The 22207-nt window shown below is 38.9% G+C and overlaps 1 protein-coding gene and 1 long non-coding RNA gene across 7 annotated transcripts in view; one reads left to right on the top strand and one right to left on the bottom strand.

The window, feature by feature from the left end:
- Positions 1-17090, top strand: part of LOC139707229 (uncharacterized) — a 35558-nt gene extending 18468 nt beyond the window's left edge. The window contains exons 2-3 of the long non-coding RNA XR_011708803.1: positions 16010-16104; positions 17003-17090. This is a non-coding gene — a long non-coding RNA (uncharacterized lncRNA). The remainder of the gene's footprint in view (positions 1-16009; positions 16105-17002) is intronic.
- Phactr4 (phosphatase and actin regulator 4) overlaps positions 1-22207 on the bottom strand; it is a 96277-nt gene that overhangs the window by 13233 nt on the left and 60837 nt on the right. For 3 of the 6 annotated variants that reach the window (XM_071617530.1, XM_027937537.2, XM_071617529.1), the window contains 7 exons: positions 16950-17123; positions 15947-16027; positions 14510-14674; positions 12953-13342; positions 9137-9731; positions 8189-8373; positions 5214-5367 (listed from right to left, as the gene is read on the bottom strand). In XM_071617530.1, the coding sequence (XP_071473631.1) occupies positions 5214-5367; positions 8189-8373; positions 9137-9731; positions 12953-13342; positions 14510-14674; positions 15947-16027; positions 16950-17123 (1744 nt within the window). The remainder of the gene's footprint in view (positions 1-5213; positions 5368-8188; positions 8374-9136; positions 9732-12952; positions 13343-14509; positions 14675-15946; positions 16028-16949; positions 17124-22207) is intronic. The other 3 variants (XM_071617533.1, XM_071617531.1, XM_071617532.1) reach the window with 3 other exon arrangements.

Raw genomic sequence — 22207 nt, 5'->3', positions numbered from 1 at the left:
AAATAAGAATACTGCCACAATGAACATGGATTGCAATGCTGATTTCTCTCCAAGATCATGATTCTAATTTTTTCAAATAAATACCCAGAATATGGATTGCTGGATAATATGGAAGTTCAATTTTTAACCCTTTTTTTTGGTTGCTGGGGACTGATTCCAGGGCCTTGCATAAACTAGGCTATTTTAAATTTTTTGAGAAACCTCCATACTGTTTTCCACATGGGATGCATGAATTTGCATTCTGATCAACGGTTTATAAGGGTTCTAATTTCTCCATATCCTTGCCAACACTCGTCTTTTGTTTCTTAGAGAATAGCCAGCCTAACAGGTGAGAGGTGATCTCTCTTGTGGTTTTGATTTGCAATTCTGATGAATAGTGATGTTGAACATTTTTTCATATACCTGTTTGCCATCTGTATGTCTTATTCAGATTATGTGGTTTTAACTTGCATTTCCTTAATGAGTAATAATGTTGAGCCTCTTTTCATATGCTTATTTGCCTTCTATATATCTTCTTTGGTGATGTGTCTGTTAAAATCTTATGCCATTTTTTTTTTCCAGTGTTGGGGATTGAACCCAGGACTTCAGGCATGCTGACCTGGACCTTTTTTATTGTCTTCTTATTCAGTTTTGAAAATCTTCATATTATAGATAAGAGACATTCATAAAATACATGATATGAAAAATCCTTTCCTGAACTCAGGGCATTTAACCACTGAGCCACATCTCCATCCCTATTTTGTATTTTATGTAGAGACAGGGTCTCACTGAGTTGCTTAGCACCTCACTTTTGCTGAGGCTGGCTTTAAATCTGCAATTCTCCTGCATTGCTATGATTACAAGTATGTGCTTTCACACCAAGCTTCTCTGAGTTTTTTTGTTTGTTTGTACCAGGGATATTTAACCACTGAGTCACACCCCCAGCCCTATTTTGTATTTTATTAAGAGACAGGGTCTCGGGGCTGGGGATGTGGCTCAAGTGGTAGCGTGCTTGCCTGGCATGCATGCGGCCCGGATTCGATCAGAACCACATACAAACAAAGATGTTGTGTCCGCCGAAAACTAAAAAAATAAATATTAACTCTCAATGTTAAAAAAAAAGAGGAAAAAAAAAAAAAAGAGAGAGACAGGGTCTCAATGAGTTGCTTAGCATCTTGTTTTTCTTGAGGCTGGCTTTGAACTTGATCCTCCTGCCTCAGTCTGCTGGGATTATAGGCATACTCCACCATACCTGGCTTTTTAAAATATTTTTCATTGTAAATAGACACAATACTTTTATTTTTATAATGGTGCTGAGGACTGAACCCAGTGCCTGAGGACTGAACCCATGCTAGACAAGTGCTCTACCACTAAGAAACAACCCCAGTTCTATTTCTATGAACTTCTGATTAGTTATTAGTAAAAATCAAGGGATGAACTAATAAGAAATTAGTTATTTGTCACTCCTACAAAAGTTGAAGGGACATGGTATCTGGGCAGTTACCTCTTTTCTGTGGCTAATTAGGTTAACAAGGTCCTACTGTTTAACTTATGCTATTCCAAGTGAAACAGCTTTCCATGAAAGCAGGCCCAGTCTAAAACTGGATAACAATAACAATGCCGTCCTTTATATGGACAGATGAAGGCACACTAGAGATGACTTTACCAGGACTTTGCCAGATGACTTTACTATTTAGAAGGAAGGACTATATCTGTGACTGTGTATATTGACTAATTTAAGTTTTCTGACAAAAACTGAGGAGAAGCACCAGGCATGGTGGCGTACACCTGTAATCCCAGCAGCTCAGGAGGCTGAGGCAGGAGAACTGCAAGTTCAAAGGCAGCCTCAGCAACCACGAGGCACTAAGCAACTCAGTGAAACCCCAAATTCAATCCCTGGTATCCCCCTCCCCGCCAAAAATTGGAATAAAGATGCCAGCACTATAATCCAAATGATTAGTACTAGGTAGAGTAGTTAGTTCTTAAAGTGATCCCACAACCAGCCGATGACTAGACCCCATCACAAAGCAAACACCTCCAGACATTGAGCTCAAAAACTTGTTTTTTAATTTCAAGCCTACAGGTGATTCAAACCTAAAAGATGAATGCTAAAGTAGAAAACAACTGACTTAGAGTTAATCAGAGTCACACACACACAAAAAAAGAAAAAAATTAGGGTTATGGTTCAATTAATTATACTATATTGATTCAATGGACTCATATGGTGACTATTAGTAATAATTACAAAGACTATATGGAAATAGGGAAAATCTTTATAATAAAAAAGTAATAGAAGTGCCATGTAAAATATGCACACAAAAACACTAGCAAAGAGAAAGGAATGTAACTCAGTTGCAAAATGCTTGCCTAACGTGTGTGAGACCCTGGTTCAATCCCTAGCACCACAAAACAAACAAAAATCACTGGGAAAGAATACAAAATATTGTAATTATTTATAGCCCCAATGGTCCAAATCCAACCTGAGATCTGCTTGTTTAGAGCCTGAACTTAAACAAACCACCACCACCACCATCATCATATCACCATCATTATCATTACTGATGCTGGGAGAGAACTCAGGGCCTTAAGCATGCTTAAGTAAGTGCTCTGCCACTGAGCTATTATCTGCCCCCCAGCCCTATTCTATTTATTTGTTTATTTTTTGGTACTAGGATTGAACCTGGGGCTATTTTACCACTGAGCTATAGCCCCAATGTTTTATTTTGAGACTGGGTCTCACTAAGCTGTTGAGGATCTCACAAAGTAGTTGAGGCTGACATTGAATTTGTGATACTCTGGCCTCAGCATCCCGAATTGCTGAAATTATAGGAATGATAGAAGGAAGACAACAATAAATAAATTAGAATAGCAGAAAATGAATAACCAGAATCTCATCATAAGGAAAAAATAAGACAAATTCAAATTTAGGGCACTCTAAAATACACAAATGAAATGGCTTAGGAATTGTTTCAGATTAAAGGACACCAAAAAGATATGACACCTAAATATAACACAATATGGTAGATTAGATAAATGCTATTAAAATGCTATTAAAGCTATTAGTAGCCATGCATGGTGGCACATACCTATAATCCCAGTGGCTTCAGAGGCTGAGGCAAGAGGATTGCAAGTTCAAAGCCAGCCTTAGCAAAAGTGAGGGGCTAAGCAACTCAGTGAAACCCTGACTCTACATAAAATACAAAATAGGGCTGGGGATGTGGCTCAGTGGTGGAGTGCCCCTGAGTTCAATCCCTGGTACTGCCCCCCCACCCCCCAAAAAAGGTATTATTAGGATGATTAATGATGTACTATGAATGTATTGGTATTAAATTTTTTGAATTTAATAAGTATTCTGTGGATATATAAGACAATGTCCTTCTTCATAGGAAATAACATGCAAAAGTAAAGCATTCTATTGTCTGCAATTTATTCTCAAACGGCTCAGGGGAAACAAAGGAATGTTATGTGTATAAAGCAAGAGTGAGCACAATAATCAATAAGGCAAATATGGAAATGTTAACACTTCTAGGTGAAGGGCATACAACAACATTTTTGTAATTTGAATTTCTTTTTTCTTCAAAATAAAATGAATGAATAAGTACAGATATTAAATTGCTGTACTTTAAATGTAAAGGGCCAAGTCTACCATCCTTTCCCTATGAAGAATTTCTGGTACTACACCCAGAAGCCCATCTATCCAAATCACTTTCAGATTGGTGATTTGTGTTATGGACACTGTCAGAGAAAGAAAAGCTTTCTATTTCCCTTCTCTCTAATCACCCTTAATTTCTTTTGCTTAGGGCCTTATTTAGTTCCTGAGGCTGGTCTCAAACTTGCAATCCTCCTGCCTTAGCCTCCCAAGTCACTAGGATTACAGGTGTGTGCCACCACACCCAGCCTAATCACCCTTAATTTCAACAGCAGTCAGACTGGCCATTATGCTTAAAAAAATACATCTCAGAGAATGATTTCAGGATCCAAAAAAATATCTATTGGAAGACCAAGGGCCAAACTTGTCTCTAGATGAGGCACATACAGTATAATCAAGATGTTTAAGATAGAAGAGAATACAATTTTATTAATGGATATCCTTAGCTAATTATTTTATGGAGAGAGTCCACCTTCTTATCCTCTCTCTACAGGGAGAAACATCTGTGCCAGGCAAACACCCATCTATTTGTCTGAACTCGAGTTTTGCATATGCAGGAAGCGGGTATGCATTTTGTTTTTGGTTCTAGTTGACTTAAAAAACACACTAACATTCGGAACATGTGAAATAGAAATGATGAAAAATGTGCGTGTGATTAATTAGGTTTGCATTTCATGGTTCAGCAGCTAAATAAAAAATGGAAAAAGAGTTGCTATTCTGGGAACCACTCAGACTTCTCTTAACAACTTTGGCAAAACCATATATGTTATCTCATAGTTAGTGCTATCTGGTTCCTTAAAATTTCCAAATTCTTAGAGGCTATCCAACTGTGTCTAATATGTAGATTTTGTCTTTTCCTTTTTTGTTAATATTTTAGTTATAGTTGGATACAATACCTTTATTTTATTTATTTATGTTTATGTGGTGCACATGCTAGGCAAGCACTCTACCACTGAGCCATAACCCCAGTCCTCTTTTTTATTTTTATAATTTTTTTTTTTTAGAGCTGGGGTTGTAGCTCAGTGGTAGAGCCCTTGCCTCTTAGCACTGCATAAAAATAAACAAAGAAAAATAAAGATATTATGTCCATCTACAACTAAAAAAAATTTTTTTTGAAAGGAGGCAGTTACTTGGAACATGTGAAATAGAAATTATGTAACTCCCATTTAATAATATGTATTTTTAAAATTTATATCAAAGGGGCTGGGGTTGTAGCTCGGTGGTGGAGTGCTTGCTTCACATGCATGAGCCCCTAGTTCGATCCTCAGCACCACTTAAAAATAAATAAATAAAAATAAAGATATTGTATCCATCTACAACTAAAAAAAAAATTTAAAAAAATTATATTGAAGGCTGGGTGTGGTGGTGCACATCTGTAATCCCAGTGGCTCAGGAGGTTAAGGCAGGAAGATTATAAATTCAAACCTAGCCTCAGCAACTCAGTGAGGCCCTAAGCAACTCAGTGAGACCCTGTCTTTAAATAAAATATAAAAATGGCTGGGGATATGGGTCAGTGGTTAAGAGCCCTTTGATTCAATCCTCAATACAAAAAACAAAAATCCAACTAGTTTAGGCAAAGGCCTACCGGATCAGTGTGTTCCCAATCTGGTGCCGTATTTCATTCCATTCTTCCTTGCTTTTACGAGGCCAAGAATTCAAGTTCAACTCTGGTTCACTGGATCTGTGGTTCAACTTCATTGCCAGTGTATCTTTCCTCTTCACTTTGTTGGCCAGAGCACCTATAAATGAGGAGATAAAAAAGTGTAGAAGTTGGGCTGGGGATGTGGCTCAAGCGGTAGCGCGCTCGCCTGGCATGCGTGCGGCCCAGGTTCGATCCTCGGCACCACATGCAAACAAAGATGTTGTGTCCGCCGAAAAACTAAAAAATAAATATTAGGATTCTCTCTCTCTCTTTAAAAAAAAAAAAAAAGCATTTTCATTCACATAAGTTGCTTTTCTTTAAAAAAAAAAAAAAAAAGTGTAGAAGCTTGAAACAAAGGTTCAATGTGGGGCTGTGGCTATGGCAGACCACTTGCCTAGTATGTGAGAGGCACTGGATTCGATCCTCAGCAGCACATAAAAATAAATAAAATGCTGTTGATCTTCAACTACCCAAAAAAAAAAAAAAAAGAGGCTCAACATCATGGGGATCTGGGGAGGAGTCTGAATCAATGTAACTCCCAACTTCTTACTTGGCCTCAAATGATCCAGGGAAAACACAGAGGAGAGGAAAAGTGAAGACATGCAAAAATCTTTTCAGCCAGATGGATCTAGATGGCAAAAGATACCTTGTCTCTTTTATTAGCACTATTTTTCTCCTTAATAAAAACTGCCAGAGGGGCTGGGGTTGTGGCTGTGGCTCAGGTAGAGCGCTTGTCTAGCATGTATGAGGCCCTGGATTCGATCCTCAGCACCACATAAAAATAAATAAAATATTGTGTCCAACTACAACTAAAAATGAATAAACAAACAAATAAATAAATAAAAACTGCTAGAGGAGAGGAAATCTAAGCATAGGACAGTCATTTCAATTAAAATCTCAGTGTCTTTCACACTAACACCATCCTACAATTTTTTTCCCCCCAGTCCTGAAGACTGAACCTAGGACCTTGTGCATGCTAGCCAAATACTCCACCACTGAGCCATATCCCCAACCCTTTTCATTTCAAGACAGGATTTCACTAGGTTGCCCCAGCTGGCCTCGAATTTGGGATCCTTCTGCTTCAGTCTCCCACATAGCTGGAATTATAAGCATGTATCACCATGTTCAATTTTTCTTTTTTTTGAAATGAGGCTTTGCTACATTGCTCAGGCTGATCTCAAACTCTTGGGCTCAAGCAGTCTTCCCACCTCAACTTCCCAGGTAGAGGAAAACAGGTATATGCCGATGTGTCTAGCTAATTCATTTATTTATACGCTGTGCTGAGAATCGAACCCAGTGTTTCACACATGTTAGGCAAGTGTTCTACCACTGAGCCTAACTCCAGCCCCCTAGTCTGTTTTTAAAGCTGCTTTGCTAATTTTAGAAATCAGGATTCCATATTTCACAATGATTTATAGGCATGAACACATTTTAAAATTTTTCTTTGCCCAATGACAATAAGTTCAGTTTACTGAAGAAAACTATCTCTTCAACTGAACCCCAGGTGCCAGTTTTTCTCTATCTGGTATTTTTTATTAGTATTATCAAGTTAAATAGGCTTCTTATTGATTGATTGATTGGTGCTGAAAACTGAACCCAGGGCCTGGAGCATGCTTGCTTGTTCCCTATCACCATTCCCTAGCTCCTCCCTGGGTGAATAGTTATGGTTTTAAAATAAAAAATAAAATCAAACTAAAGCTCAAATGGCTCAATCTACTTGGCTCCCTCTCAGGCACTCTATTTTTTAAAAATATTTATTTTTTAGTTCTAGGTGGACACAATATCTTTATTATTATTTTTTTTTAATGTGGTGCTGAGAATCGAATCCAGTGCCTCACGCATGCTAGGCAAGTGCGCTACCACTTAAGCCACATCCCCAGCCCACTCTTTTGTTTTTTAGTGCTGAGGGCTTAACCCAGGAGTGCTTTACCACTGAGCTTCATCCCCAGTTTGTCTGTTTGTTTTGCTGAGGCTCAATCCTCCTGTCTCCTGAATCATTGGTTTTATAGGTATGTGTTACTATGCCTGGCTGCTAGGGCTTTTTTTTTTTTTTTTGGTGATTGAATCCCATGTCTTACACATGATAGGCCAGTGCTCTAATTTACCAGGGGTTGAAACCAGGGGTGCTTAACCACCGAGCAACATCCCCACCCCTTTATATTTTTTATTTTGCAACAGGGTCTCACTAAGTTGCTGAGGCTGGTTTTGAACATGCGATTCCCCTGAGCTGCTGGGATTATAGGTGTATGCTACTGCATCCAGCCCCAGACCTTTTTTTGTTTGGTACTGCGGATTGAACCCAGGGGTGCTCACCCACTGAGCCACATTCCCAGTCCTTCTTTATATTTAGAGACACAGTCTCGCTAAGTTGCTCAGGACCTTGCTAAGTTGCTGGCTTTGAACTCAATGGTCCTCCTGCCTCAGCGTCCCTAGATGCTGAGATTATAGGCGTGCACCACTGCACCCAGTAGCCCTAGACCCTTTAAATTATTTTTTTTTTTTTTTGAGACAGGCTCTCACTAAATTTCTGAGTCTGATCTTGAACTTGTGATCCTCCAGCTTCATTCTACTAAGTAGGAGGGTTATAGGTGTGCGTCCAGTTCATGATTAATTTTAACTGAGGAATGACAGCAAGGATGAGTCCTTTACAGTGGCTTCCAATAATAGCTAATCAGATTATCTGACAGAAAAGATACTTGTTTCCATTCATCTTATTTGCAAATAGCTTTATCCATAAAATAATTTTCTTGGGCTGGGGTTGTGGCTCCGTGGTACAGTGCTTACCTAGCATGTGTGAGGCACTGGGTTTGATTCTCAGCACCACATATAAATAAATAAAATAAAAATTCCATTGACAACTAAAAAAATTAAAAAAAAAAAAAGAGAATTTTCTCTTTTGCTATTCCTTCCTTTCTTACTCTGATGGCTTTCATCTTCATCCTCTTCATCTCGATATTGAACAGGACCCTCTGAATCTGAGTCACTCTCCTTTTCTTCTTCCTCCTGCAGACACTGTGGTAATTTAGGAATGACTGAGGTAGATGCTACATCTTCAACAAATTCCAAAGGACAGGTTTGCTCCTCCTCTTCTTCATCGTCTGGACTAACAAATTCACATAATTATATTTTCTTTTCAGAAATAAAGATGATACTGGTTTGCAAGATAAAGAACTGAAATATCTATGGGAAAATCCATTAATGAAATAACGTATAAATCCCTCCTTTAGCTTTAACAACGATGCTAAGAAACTTTTAAACACCTATAATCTAAAGGACTCTGGGTTCAAATCCCAGCTCTACCACTTATTAGATATTGGCGCTTTCTAGAATTTGTTTAAATTTATTCTCACAGGCCTACAGAGAAGATATCATTCCCACTTATAGATAACTAAGAAACAGAAAGATCAAGTAACTTACACTTCAACACACTAGGAGTGGTAGAGCTGGGATTTGAATCCAGAGTTATCTCACTATATAAGGCAAGGCTCTTAAGTACCATGTAATATACTTCACCTTTGTATCTCATAAAAGTAGTGATTTTAATTTTCCTATATATAAACATATAATTTTTATGTCATCATGGAAATCTCTATGAAAAAAAAAGTTACAGAAATCACGGGGTAAAAAAAAGACCTTTTGGCAGAATACTCTTTGTACCTTAAATTTATTCAAATTTTCTTTTTTAAGTAATTTTGTATGGTTTTTTTTTTTGTGTGTGTGGTGCTAAGGATTGCACCCAGGGCCTTGCACGTGCAAGGCAAGCACTGTACCAACCGAGCTATATCTCCTCTTTTTAAAGTAATTTTTTCCAAGCAGGGCTAAGAGTAAAGAAGGAAAAACAAGAAGAAAGCTTTAAAGGCACTCACACTTTCAGCATTTCAATAGTGATGGGAAGTGATCTGGTCCGACCCAAGGTACTGCTGTCCTCAGAAAAGTTGTCACTGTTCTCAAAGAGCAATGAATGAGCTCTGTGAGAACCCTCTAAAGGAGTCATGGGAAGGGGACTGGTCAGGGCCTGTTGAATTCGAATATGTAGGGGGAGTGGGGGCAGCCTACAGGGTACATGGGGCTCCCCAAAGCTTTGGTCCAATATCCTCTTGGGGACTTCCTTTTTCTGATCTTCCTGCTGGGGATCCTCCTGGGCAAGATCTAAGGAAGGTGGAATCTCAACTTCTGGCACAAGTTGAAAAGTCTTAGGAGGGAATGGTGGAGACCGTGGGGGCTCTGGAGGTGTATGAGTAGGCAGCGGGGGAGATGGAGAAGGAGGTGGGATCATCAGCATTGGTTCAGAGCCCACAGAGCATGTATTCGTCTCTTTTTGATCGCTTGGTGTTTTTGTGTTGATGCCAGCAGCCAACTCCGAGGTGGATACCAAGGTTGACAGAATGCCTCTCTTAGGTGGTAAGGGTGGGGATGGTTTTGATAATAATGTACCACTGTTTATTGCTTGGGACAGTTCAGCTGGAAAAGAGAAAGCAATACTTCAATTTAACATCGCTTTACAAAGCTTTGAGGGGCCAGCCCAGGTCTAAAATTAGAGCTGAGCTCAGTCTTAAATCTTTCAAGCAAATTATATAATTTGATGGCTTTGTCATTCCCTATATATCTTATTCTGAAACAAAATCTGTGTTTATTTAGGTAGAGGGCCTAATGAATATAGATATAGTAAAACTCGGCTAAGTATCTCATTTTGTTGCCATGATATGACAACTTTATAACTTGATGTTGGTATACAGTTATTATGAATAGAGACAAAAAAGGCCAATCAAAAGCTCTTTAGTACAAGAGTACTTAATTAAGAAATTTCAATATTCAATATTAATATTTGTTTAAAAAACACAATAATGATTCTTCAACTCTGTATTATGAAATTATCAATAAAGACATCTTGAATTTTTTTTTTTTTTTTTGAGACAGGGTTTGGTTTCATTAAGTTGCTGAGGGCACTGATAACTTGCTGAGGCATACCTCAAACTTGTGATTCTACTGTGTGGGCCTTTGGAGTCGCTGGAATTATAGGTATGCGACACATGCTCAGATGACATCTTGAATTTTTATAGCAAATGCAAAGCTCTTTAAAGAAATGTGCTTTTCTATCTTTAATGTCATATTCTCCTTGTATCACTTGAGATGATACCTGAGGTCACAGATGTTGGGTAACTACAAGCTGGCATGGACTTAGCTAGTATCCAGTCTGTGGTTACTAGACTCCTATTGTCTCTGATCTTTGTGTTAGCACTTCTTGTTGTCCCTTGTCTCCCATGTTCACTTCCCCTTACACAGTGGAATCCTTGATGGGAGGGGAACCCTTATATCCACCAGCATATCCACAGGGCTGTGCACAGAGTTTGGTTCAAGTGGGTCTTCAGTATGTTTATTATATGAGATGCCCTTACTCTGTATCATGATAGTATATATCCCTATGTATCCTCCCAAAGCCCACAATGACTCAGGCACTGATCCAGCCCACTGACTCCCTTGGGAGGGCTCCATGTAACAAGTGGATCATCACATAAAAAACAAATTAACCTTGCAAAATAATTAAAGAATAACTCTCTTTTATCATCAATCTCTAATCATATCTATTGTTTCTCAAATGGTTTCATAAGTTTTCCTGAAATAAAATTCTGTCCTAAATCTCATTCCATTGGGGACATTCAAAGTAAAAGGCTAGTTAAAATTCTATTTTTTTGTTTGTTTATTTGATGCTACTGTGAACTGGACCCAGGGGTGCTCTACAACTGAGCTACATCCCTAGGCCTTTTTTATTTTTTATTTTGAGGTAGGGTCTCATTAATTAAGCTAGCCTCAAACTTGTAATACTCCAGCCTAGTCTATTGAGTAGCTGGGATTATAGGTTTGTGCCACCATGTCCAGCTAGCAATCTGTTTTAATAAGACTTGTAGGTGATCCTGTTGAGAGCATAAGTCTAGACAATGGTTTGAGAACACCAATGTAGAGAAGAGGTCTGGATTTGAGAGTTGAGTTTTTGTCTCTCACTAACTACAACCATGGTGAGTTACAAAGTCTTCCTGTTCTAATTGCCCTATCTCTAGAACAGATAAAATCAGTTTACTATGGTACAAAGTGGTTTTGAAAATAGTATGAGAAAGCTCTTCAAGTTCCTCAAAGATAAGTCAATGTGGCATTACCCATCTGAGTAATGATACAATAATAATCTTCATCCTGTTTTTATCTGGCCACTCCAACCTGTCATACTCATAATATATCCAAACCTGCTTTTCAGGATTACAGTCACTCCACCCAACTTGGTAATATTAGACAGTCAATGAGCATACTTTTTATTCATCAATTCACTCAGTAACTTTAAGCAGAAATAAGCCTATTATCATTTTTCCTGAAAAACTGTATTTGCATTAGGTCTGAAGCACTTATGTTACTCCTTCCTTTCTTGAAAGTTCACTAAAGATATACATTTATGTAAAGAAAATAGACCTAAATAATACTGTAGATAAATGCAAAAATTTACTAACCCCATAAAAATTTACTGATTACCTTCCCTGCTTTCTTGACTTATTTTAACATAAGAGTAGCATTTTTTATTTTGGTACTGGTGATTAAACTGGCACTTGACCACTGAACCACATCTCCAGCCCTTTTTTGTATTTCATTTAGACATAGGTTCTCACTGAGTTGCTTAGCACTTTGCTTTTGCTGAGGTGGGGTTTGGACTTGTGATCCTCCTGCCTCAGCCTCCTGGGCCGCTGGGATTATAGGTTTGCGCCACCGCACCCAGCAAGAGTGGCATTCTTAACTTTCCCAAGATAAAACATGATTTTATCACAACAATGTAAATAATACCTTTTGCAGTTCCCATGAAGATACTCTGCCAGGCACTGAATCACAAGTTACATAGGCATCTACAAAATCATTGTTTTTATCTACTGGACTTGCTCTTCCACTGAGTAAGCTACATCCCCAGCCCTTTTTAATTTTACTTTGAGCCAGGGTTTTGCTAAGTTGCCAAGGATGGTCTCAAACATGCAATGCCTGGTCCCAGTGTTTTGTTTTTTGTGTGTGTGTGTGTGTGTGTGCGGTGGTGGTGGTAATGGGGATTGAACCCAGGGACAATCTACCACTGAGCTACATCCCTAACCCTTTTTCTTTTGGAGACAGGCTGTCACTAAGTTGCCCGGGCTGGCCTCAAACTTGCAATCCCTTCTGCCTCAGTCCCCAAGTTGCTTACAGGTGTGTGACCATGCCTATCAGATCCCAAGTTTTTAACTGACAAGTATGCCTTGCTTCTTGTAAGCTGTGGAATTATCCTAACTTTTTTCACTAAGTGCTACAGATAATTTAATGCAGGTTAAACCTGTTATGATCTTCACATATATGGTCCTTCAACTACATATATTGCTTTAAAATACTATTATAGGAAATAGATATTAGTCTTTCCATATATGAACTTAATTTTTTTTAAGGGCTGAAGATGGAACCCAGTGCAAGTACAACACCACTGAGCCATAACCCCAGCCCTGAACTCAGTTTTAGTGATATTTTCATCTGCCTCATTTTAAGAACTTTTCCCTATGCTGAAGACATTCACGATAATATACAAGGTAATAAACACTTTTGGTATGGATCAATATTATACCAACTATCCAATAAAATAACCATCAAAAACCAAACCAAAAATATGAAAGGCCTGAAGACTTACTTACCAATAACAGGGTTGCTATTTCTGTGAGCTGGTTTAGGGGGAGGGATAGGGGGCTGCTTGGCAGGGACCATATGAGAAAGGCTTGGGGTAGCAGTAGTGTTAGTGCTGGTAGGAGCAGCAGGCAGAGTCCTGGGTGCTGGGGAAAGGGTGACAAAGGAATTAACAGTCTTTGCTAGGTTTGTGGCAGCAGTGGTGGCAGCAGGTGCTATGTTGGTAGAAGAGGCGGAGGAGATGGACCTTGCCATGCTGCCAGAAGAAGTGACATCCTTTGCTGACCCTTCACTTGCTTCATGAGATGAGGACAATGGCCTTTTAGGGGGAAGTAAAGGCTGTTTTGGTACATTCTCAGATACAGACTCTGCTTCAGAATTAGACTGGCTTCCAATTGAGCCTGTATAATAAAAGATGTGATTACAGGGAGAAAATAACAAGAGAAAAACTGAAGAGGCAAATATATCTATGAATTTACAGTCAGCTTCATCAATTCTTCCATTTATAGATCTGTTTACAGACTATAGTTCTCTGTTTTCTACAACACTTTTCCCCTCATACTGAAAATTGAAGCCAGGGGTGCTCTAGCACTGAGTTACATATCCAGCTCTTTTTGAAATTTTTTTACTTTGGACAGGGGCTGGGTAAGTTGCCCTGGCTGGTCTTGAATTCACAACATTCCAGCATAAGCCTCCCAAATAGCTGGGATTATAGGTATGTGCCACCGTGCCCAGTAACCCTCAACACTAAGTTAGTCTCAGTAAGAGGCTCATTATGATAGGGACTCTTTACACAAAGGACCAGACTACGAGAGGAGGCACAAAAAAATTCCTTCAGTAGAAGAAGAGAAGCACGTAGCTTGAAAAAGTCCCATTGAAATCTAATATATAAAATCTTTTCTCTCCTTAAGAATCACACATTTGGGGCTGGGGTTGTAGCTCAGTGGCGTAGCGCTTGCCTAGTACATGTGAGGCACTAGGTTCGAGCCTCAGCACCACATAAAAACAAACAGGGTTGGGGCTGGAGAATTGCAACTTAGAGGCCAGCCCCTGCAACTATTGAGACTCTTATCTCAAAATTTATAAAAGGGCTGGGGATGTAGCTCAGTGATACAGTGCCCCTTGGTTCAAACCCCAGTACCATAAAAAAGAGAGAAAAAAAAAAGAGAGAGTTACAAATTTAGGAATTTTGTGAAGAACTGGGGGTAGAGGGTTCCAATAAATGTTGTAAGTAGTTAACAAATTCATAAAGAAGAACATAATTCTCTCTGAATTTTAGTTCTTTTTTTTTTTTTACTGGGAATTGAACTCAGGGCCACTTGACCACTGAGACACATCTCCAGCCCTTTTTTGTATTTCATTCAGAGACAGGGTCACACTGAGTTGGGTCACAGTGAGTTGTGTCACACTGAGTTGAGGCTGCACCTCACGATCCTCCTAACTCAGCCTCCCGAGCTACTGGGATTACAGGCGTGCGCTACCACACCCAGCTTCGTTCTTATTTTCTCACAAATTTGTGTTAAAAGAGAATGATCCATGGCTCATAAATGAAAAATCCGGTATCTTACCCAGTCGTTTCTTTGGGTCCTCTTCTGGAAAAAGACTGTTAACACTTGCTGTTCTTACTGGTTCTTCCTCTACTAGGACTGGACTAGATGATCTGGCACTCCCTATGGGGGTGGTATGGCCATTCTTTAATACAGCATGACTTAACTTTCCTGGATCCTCACCACCTGCCAGGAGGAAAGAGCCAAGTGGCAAAAGTGGCATGGTCAGACTGTGAGAACAGCTGGTGGTTTCTACCTTCTCTTATCTTCTTGTGTCCCTCTTCCTGTTTTAGCATATTATGTAGACCTAGATTACCTGTATCCTTCTAGTAATACTGGAAGTGATTTCTTTATAATAAATATTTTTGCCTATTATATGTGAAGTACCTTTCTATATGAATAAATGTAAGTGATTACAGTGCTGTCAAGAGCTATATTATGTGAAGGGCTATTGGGGTGGGAATGGGTTTGGGAAAGCTTGACAGAAAACAGTGTGTAACCCGAGACTCTGAAAGAGGAGAAGTCTACCACACTGATGAAAGACAGTCTATCTAGGAGGAAGGAAATGTATAAAGGTTAGAAATTATTGGACATATTTGAAGGACTGGTAAGTGATATTTTTGTATATAAGAAATGGTTATGGGTAGGACTGGATGGCCAACATAAGCAAGGCTACAAAGGATAACAAACTAATACTAGGAGATTAAACTGTCATTTTTCAGGCAGGCCCTATAAGAGGTGGGGGTTTAGAATGAACGTGGAAGAGTCTAAAGCAAATAAGTAATAAGCGAAAATGTGCTTCTAAAGATAAAGGTAGCTGGATACAGTGACCCATGCCTGTAGTCCTTGGAACTTGGGGGTGCTGAAGCAGGAGGATCACAAATTTGAGGCTAGATTGAGCAACTTAGTAAGACCCTGTCTCAAAATAAAAAATAAAAAGGACTGGGGTTGTAGCTAAATGGCAGAGTGAGCTGAGTTCTAACTCCAGTACTACAAAATAAAAAAGGGAGAGAGCAAGATAACTACTATAGTAAGTTATTGCATATGTAAAAAGAAGAGAAATAAAATGCTACCTATATATGATACTATAGTTTTACATTGCTTCATAAGAAAGCTCTGACATTATTAAACTAGCAATGAGTGTTGAAATATGACAGAAAATTAGGGCAGAAACATGGGCATGGAGACAAGCTTGATCAAGAAAAGGAAGTAACAACTACTGTGGCAGTTGGCAAAAAGTTGAAGTATACAGAGACAAGGAATGCTTGCCCAAGGATCCTTCGCCAACCACTCAAGAGTTAAAAGACACTTAAAAGGAAGAGTGAATTTGTTTAAAAACTCCCACTCCACCACAAATACAGCAATCACAAAATGAAGAAAGAAAATTCAAATACCTAGTTAGACCCAATCAAAGATGGAAGTGCAGAGATAGGCATATGCTATTAATTTGAAACTCACCCTGCTCAGGGTCTTCCAACAGTACCCCTCTTTTAACCAGCTCTTCTCTTGGTTTTCGCATAGATATTTTTCGCTCTAAAACTAACATTGAATTGGAAAACGGCACTCAGAAATGTGGCAGTTGGAAAGTCAACATTACTCTTATTCTTAATCTACAGGTAAAAGAATAAAGTGGTTCAAATTTCTACTTTTTAAAAATTATATATTTTTATGTTTTTGTGGTACTTGGAATTTAATTGAGATGTACTCTAACACTGAGCTATGGCCCCAGGCTTTTTAATTTTTATACTCAGGATCTTGCTAAGTTGCTGAGGCTGGTCTTGAATTTATAAACCCTTTGCCTCGGCTTTCTGAGTAGCTTGGATTACAGGTATATGCTACTGATAATGCACCTGGCTAAATTTCTTCTATTTTTAAGAAAGAAAAGCACAGGGAAACTAACTTCAATTTTTAAAACTTATTTCTGGGGCTGGGTCCTCTTGGAAAAAGACTGTTAACATTTGCTGTTCTTACTGGGGGTGTGTAACTCAGTGGTAGAGCACTTGCCTAGCACATGCCAGGCCCAGGGTTCAATCCTTAGCAATGCCAAAAACCAAACCAAACCAAATCCAACAATGAAACCACATTAATTTCTTTCACATCCTGTCCTACTGGGAAAGTATCATTTCCAAAAGGAAGTACTCTTACATAATTGTAGCTTAAATGAATTATAATAGTAAGGCATTTATGGATGCACTTTGTGTTGAAGGGAAGTAGGCAAAGTAAAAAAGCAGTAGCACCTTAGAACTCTATTACCACTCAATAGATTCTAATCCCATCAAAATATAAACCTGGAAATAAGAATATAAGGCTTAGTGAGTGGCCATGAGCTGTTTAAATTCTAAAAGATTTAACTCTTGCTTTCAATTAGGGCACTACAGGACCTTGGGAAGAGATAAAAAAAAGTTGGGTACTTGTAAAATAGGGAACTCTTTAACTCAGAACATAAATCTTAATATCTCACCTTCTGATGTCTCTTTAAATTTATCACTACTTTTTTTTTTCCTCCATTTCCAGGGCTTGAAGATTTTGCCGAAGCCAGAGAACTTGCTTTTTCTTTTGGTGGGAGGTGTTGTGTCTCCAGCTTCCACACTGTCCATGACCATGCCTGGGTCTGCAGTGGGCTGGCCTGCTTCTTCTGTTACATGAAGAAGAGAGAGAGAAGGAAGAGAATAGCCAATTGATTATTTCAGCATCTCTCTAAAATGTTCCTTCCCTCTCTTCCTGTGGTAACTGGAAAGGATTGGAGCAAAAATAGACAATCATGCAGTCAGACTCCTGACATCACATGGACACCAAACATCAAAATACATATAAGATAAATTACTAAAGGAATCAAACTAAACTGACATCTTTTTAGGGTAAAAATTCAGCAAAATAATCAGAACCAGGTCAAAATCTTTTAAAGGCACACACACACAAAATGTGGATGTCTTCCCAGTATGTATGACACATCGTGTCACCGAGCAGGAAACTCCTTGGTTAGTGAGTAATTATTTTGTTAAACACTGTCCTCTCTATGCCCTTTTTAGTGTATAAGGTAACCCATCAAGTGTTAACACCTTACTTGTGTATGTTTAGCAGGCTTTTTTTCTTTATGTCTTTTTTTTCTTTTTGTCTTTACAAAAGACTCAAGGTAGTTTTGGAGAATTGGAAGGTGCTTGAGATGAGAGAAGGGTATACTAGAAAGGGTGTTTTAAAATGGAAGGAAATTTTTCAAAGAGTAGAGTGAGATTCCAGTCTGCCTATCATGGTATCACTTTAGGGACTGTCCTGTTGTTAAGGAGCTAACATGAAACGCTTTATGAAGATATATGTGCAGGATCAAAATGAAAGGCCGTGAGTCCCTCTTAAAATAAAGCATGCAGGATTTAGAAATAGTTAGCTTTATGGTAGAAAAAGAAGCAGCCAAGGCAGGGCCATGAACTTTTTTTTTTTAAAGCAGGAAGGCAACAAAAAAAGCAGGAAAACAACACAATACAACTTTGCACTCCACCTACTGTCCCAAGTTTCTCTGGAGAATTCTAGAGGGGGAAAAAAAATCATGTGGAATAAGGGTCCTGGAATCAAAGTGGAACTATTTTATAAAAATGCATCAAGAAACACATGATGTATTTCCTATATAGTGAAGGGAAATAACACCTTTTAGGGAAGGTGAGGTGTAACACATATACTATAAAAATTATCTTCTTTTAACAATGAAGATTTTTTTCGTAAGAGGAAATATACAACAGGTAAGTATTAATGCTTTTTTAGAAATAGTTGCCAAATTTGATCTTTTTTCAGTTGATAAATAGAAGTCTAGGGAAAATGATAAAGGTCAGATTTACACAATTATAATTATCGGTAACTGCAGTGATGACTGCTCATGCATTAGTGTGCTGTCAGAAGACTTCCAGATTCTGATTACTAAAGTGCAACAGAAGGACATGACACAGGACAGTAACTCTTTTCTTCCTAGATGCATGATTTATTCAAGGTTAACACAGGTCTTAATTGCATTAATTTTTTACACAAAATGCACTCGAATCTGATGGTAACACTGGACCATATTTTAAAAAGGTAGAGTGAGCTGAGTTCCATCCCCAGAAATATTAGGAGAATTTCTGATATTTCCCCTCAGTGGTACCTTGGAACAGACCCCAAGAGTGGAAGTGGGGTGAACACTTGGTATTGCTTTTGAGAGTTGGTATTTTAGTCAAATATTATGGCCCATGCCTGTAATCCCAGTGGCTCGGGAGGCTGAGACAGGAGGATCACGAGTTCAAAGCTAGCCTCAGCAAAAGTAAGGTACTAAGCAATTCAGTGAGACCCTGTCTCTAAATAAAATACAAAATAGAGCTGGGGATGTGGCTAAGTGACCAAATGCCCCTGAGTTCAATCCCCAGTACCCCTCCATCAAAAAAAAAGTTGGTATTTTAATTAAGACAGTATTTTGTCAAATATGAAATGTCAATGAGAACTGAAGACATTTCAAGGCATTCATAATTTTTTTTTAAGTACTGGGATTGAATCAAAGAGTGCTTTACTACTACATTCCTCTCCCTTTTTATTTTTAATTTTGATGAAGTTTCACCAAGTAGCTGAGGATGGCTTTGATCCTCTGGCCTCAGTCACCCAAGTTGCTACAATTACAGGTGTGTACCACTGTGCCCAGAGAACACAGTGGTGCACACCTGTAATCATATTTTTCTCATAAATTTAAAATGAGAAAAAGGACTGGGGATGTGGCTCAGTGGGGGAGTGCCAGCCTAGCAGGCATAACCCTTGGCTTGATCCCCAGTGCCACAAACAAAAATGCAGAATGAAATCCTTTTAAATCTATTTATGTCTTTCAGCATAAACTGGAAACAAATTTAGTTTGTATTAAAAAGTCCACTGTAGAGTCAGTCAGGCACAGTGGCACATTGCCAGTAATTCCGGTGATTTGGGAGGTTAAGGTACAGGAATTTCAAGTTTGAGCCAGCCTTGACAATTTAGCTAGATCCCATTTTAGTAAACAAAAATTAGCCAGGCATGATGGCACATGCCTCTAATCCCAGCAGCTAGGGAGGCTGAGGCAGGAGGATCATGAGTTCAAATCCAGCCTCAGCAAAAGCTAGGCACTGAGCAACTCAGCGAGACCCTGTCTCTAAGTAAAATATAAAAGTACAAAATAGGGCTAGGTATGTGGCTTAGTGGTTAAGCACCTTTGAGCTCAAAAATCCAAAAAAAAAAAAAAAAAAAAGAGCTGGGAGATGTTGCTCAGTAGTAGAGTACCTGTGTTTCTTTTCTTTCTTTTTTTTGGTGGTGCTGGGGGTTGAACCCAGGGCCTTGTACATGCAAGGCAAGCACTCTACCAACTAAGCTGTATCCTCAGCACTGTGTTCAATTCTTAGTACCACAATAAATAAACAAAAGAAAAAGCAAATGTCCAATGTATCCGAGGATGAGTTTAGTCACATCTATCACTAAGAATAGCTCTCCTTTTTTCCCGCCCCTGGTTACTGAACTCAGGGGTACTCAACCACTGAGCCACATCCCCACCTCTATTTTGTATTTTATTTAGAGACAGGGTCTCACTGAGTTGCTTAGAGCCTCGTTTTTGCTGAGGCTGGCTCTGAACTTGAGATCCTCCTGTCTCAGCCTCCTGAGCTGCTGGGATTACAGGCCTGTACCATGTCGCCAGGCAACAATAACTCACCTCTTTATGTAAAAAGGAAGTCACTGAACACATTACTGAATACAAACAACAACAACAACAACAAAAACAGAACAGTTTTTTCTTTGCTTTTGTATACAAATGTGCTTAATTTTCATGTTTATAAAACTCTTGTCTCATGCAGTGGGGTTCAACCACACCTAGTCTTTCCACAGTTATTATCCCCAACTCATTCTATTCATATTTTTATATTCTTCCTCCCTCCATACTCTCTCCACAACAAACAGAAAATTGTTTCAGTGACTCCCATATCTATCCAAATATTTGGAATCAGCCCAACTACCTTGTCAACACAGAGAATCTCCAGGAGTTAGGACCTAGGAATCTGTTTTTAAAAATCTCACCAGGGGCTAGGGACATAGTTTAATGGTAGAGCACTTGCCTAGTATACACCAGGTTCTGGGTCTCATCTCCGATATAAGCAGGTAGGGGAATCTTACAGGTGATTTTTATTTTTTAAAAATATTTATTTATTTATTTTTCGGCAGACACAACATCTTTGTTTGTATGTGGTGCTGAGGATCGAACCCCGGCCGCAGGCACACCAGGCGAGCGCGCTACCGCTTGAGCCACATCCCCAGCCCTTACAGGTGATTTTTAAAAAAATTTTTTTAGGTATTGGGGATTGAACCTAGGGGTATTCTACCACTGAGCTCCATCCCCAGCCCTTTTATTTATTTTTTATTCTGAAACAGGGTCTTGATAAATTGCTTAAGGCCTTGCTAAATTACTGAACTTGTGATACTCCTGCCTCAACCTCCCAAGTTACTGGGATTACAAACAGGCTTGTGCCACTGCAACTAGCTCCGGCAGGCTCTCGAATCCCCCGCCCCTCTACATATATATTTTGGAGACAGGTTCTAAAAATTGTTAAAGGCTTTGCTAAGTTGCAGGGGTGGTCTTGAACTTGTGATTCCCTTGCTTCCTGAATCACTGGGATTATAGGAGTGTACCACTGAACCTGGTATCTCCAAGTGATACTTATGGTAAACCAGGTTTGTTAATCCAATCCTAGATTATTATTAGGAAATCTCATACATGTTAAAAGATACAAAAGGAGACATCATGCTTCTTTGTTGAAGAAAAACAAATGTGAAAATTATGACATACTATAGAGTTTCCTACTCAGCAAAGTATTCCTACAGAGGAATTTGTGAGGTCTTTCTGGTGTTTCTAGTCTCAAGACAGTTCAAATGAACAAAAAAATTATTTTTCCAGATTTATATTATGTTCCATGTGTACTAATGAAGAAGTGTATTGTGCAGTTGTTGGGTGTAGTGTTCTAAATATACCAATTAGGTCAAGTGAGTTAATTGTATTAGACAAATCATTACTATTCTTTCTGATTTGCTGTCTTCTTGGTTCTATCAGTTACTGGGATATGAAATTGTTTCTTTTGTGGGGGGCGTATTGAACCTAGGGGCCCTTAACCCTAAGCCACATCCTCAGCCCTTGTTATTTTCTTTCTTACTATGCTAACATTTCTTAATATGAAAGTAGATTTCCCTTCCTTCCTCCCTTCTTCCTCCCTTCCTTCTTTCCTTCCATGTGTGTGTGTGTGTGTGTGTGAGAGAGAGAGAGAGTGTGTGAGACTGGGAATTGATCCCAGAGCCTCACACATTTTATGTAAGTGCTCTCTACCTCTGAGCTATACTCCCAGCCTTTTTAAATTTTTAAAAAAATAATTTTATGGTTATTGTTTCATCTTTTCTTTTTTAATGCGGTGATGGGAACTGAACCCACGGCCTCATGCATGCTAGGCAGGTGTTTTACCACTGAGCTATGTCCCCAAGCCCCAGTGTAATTTTTTTTTTTTTGTATTGAGGACTTAAACTCAGGAGCACTTGACCATTGAGCCATATCCCCAGCCCTATTTTGTATTTTATTTAGAGTCTCACTGAGTTGCTTAGTGCCTCACTAAATTAATTAGGCTGGCTTTGAACTCCAGATCCTCCTGTCTCAGCCTCCCGAGTTGCTGGGATTATAGGCATGTGCCACTGTGCCCAGCTCCTCTGTTTAAT

This window comes from Marmota flaviventris, chromosome 10 (genome assembly GCF_047511675.1).
Source record: "Marmota flaviventris isolate mMarFla1 chromosome 10, mMarFla1.hap1, whole genome shotgun sequence".
Lineage (NCBI taxonomy): Eukaryota > Metazoa > Chordata > Mammalia > Rodentia > Sciuridae > Marmota > Marmota flaviventris.
The sequence above is the reverse complement of the archived record's forward strand: the minus strand, read 5'-3'. Positions and strand labels throughout refer to the sequence as shown.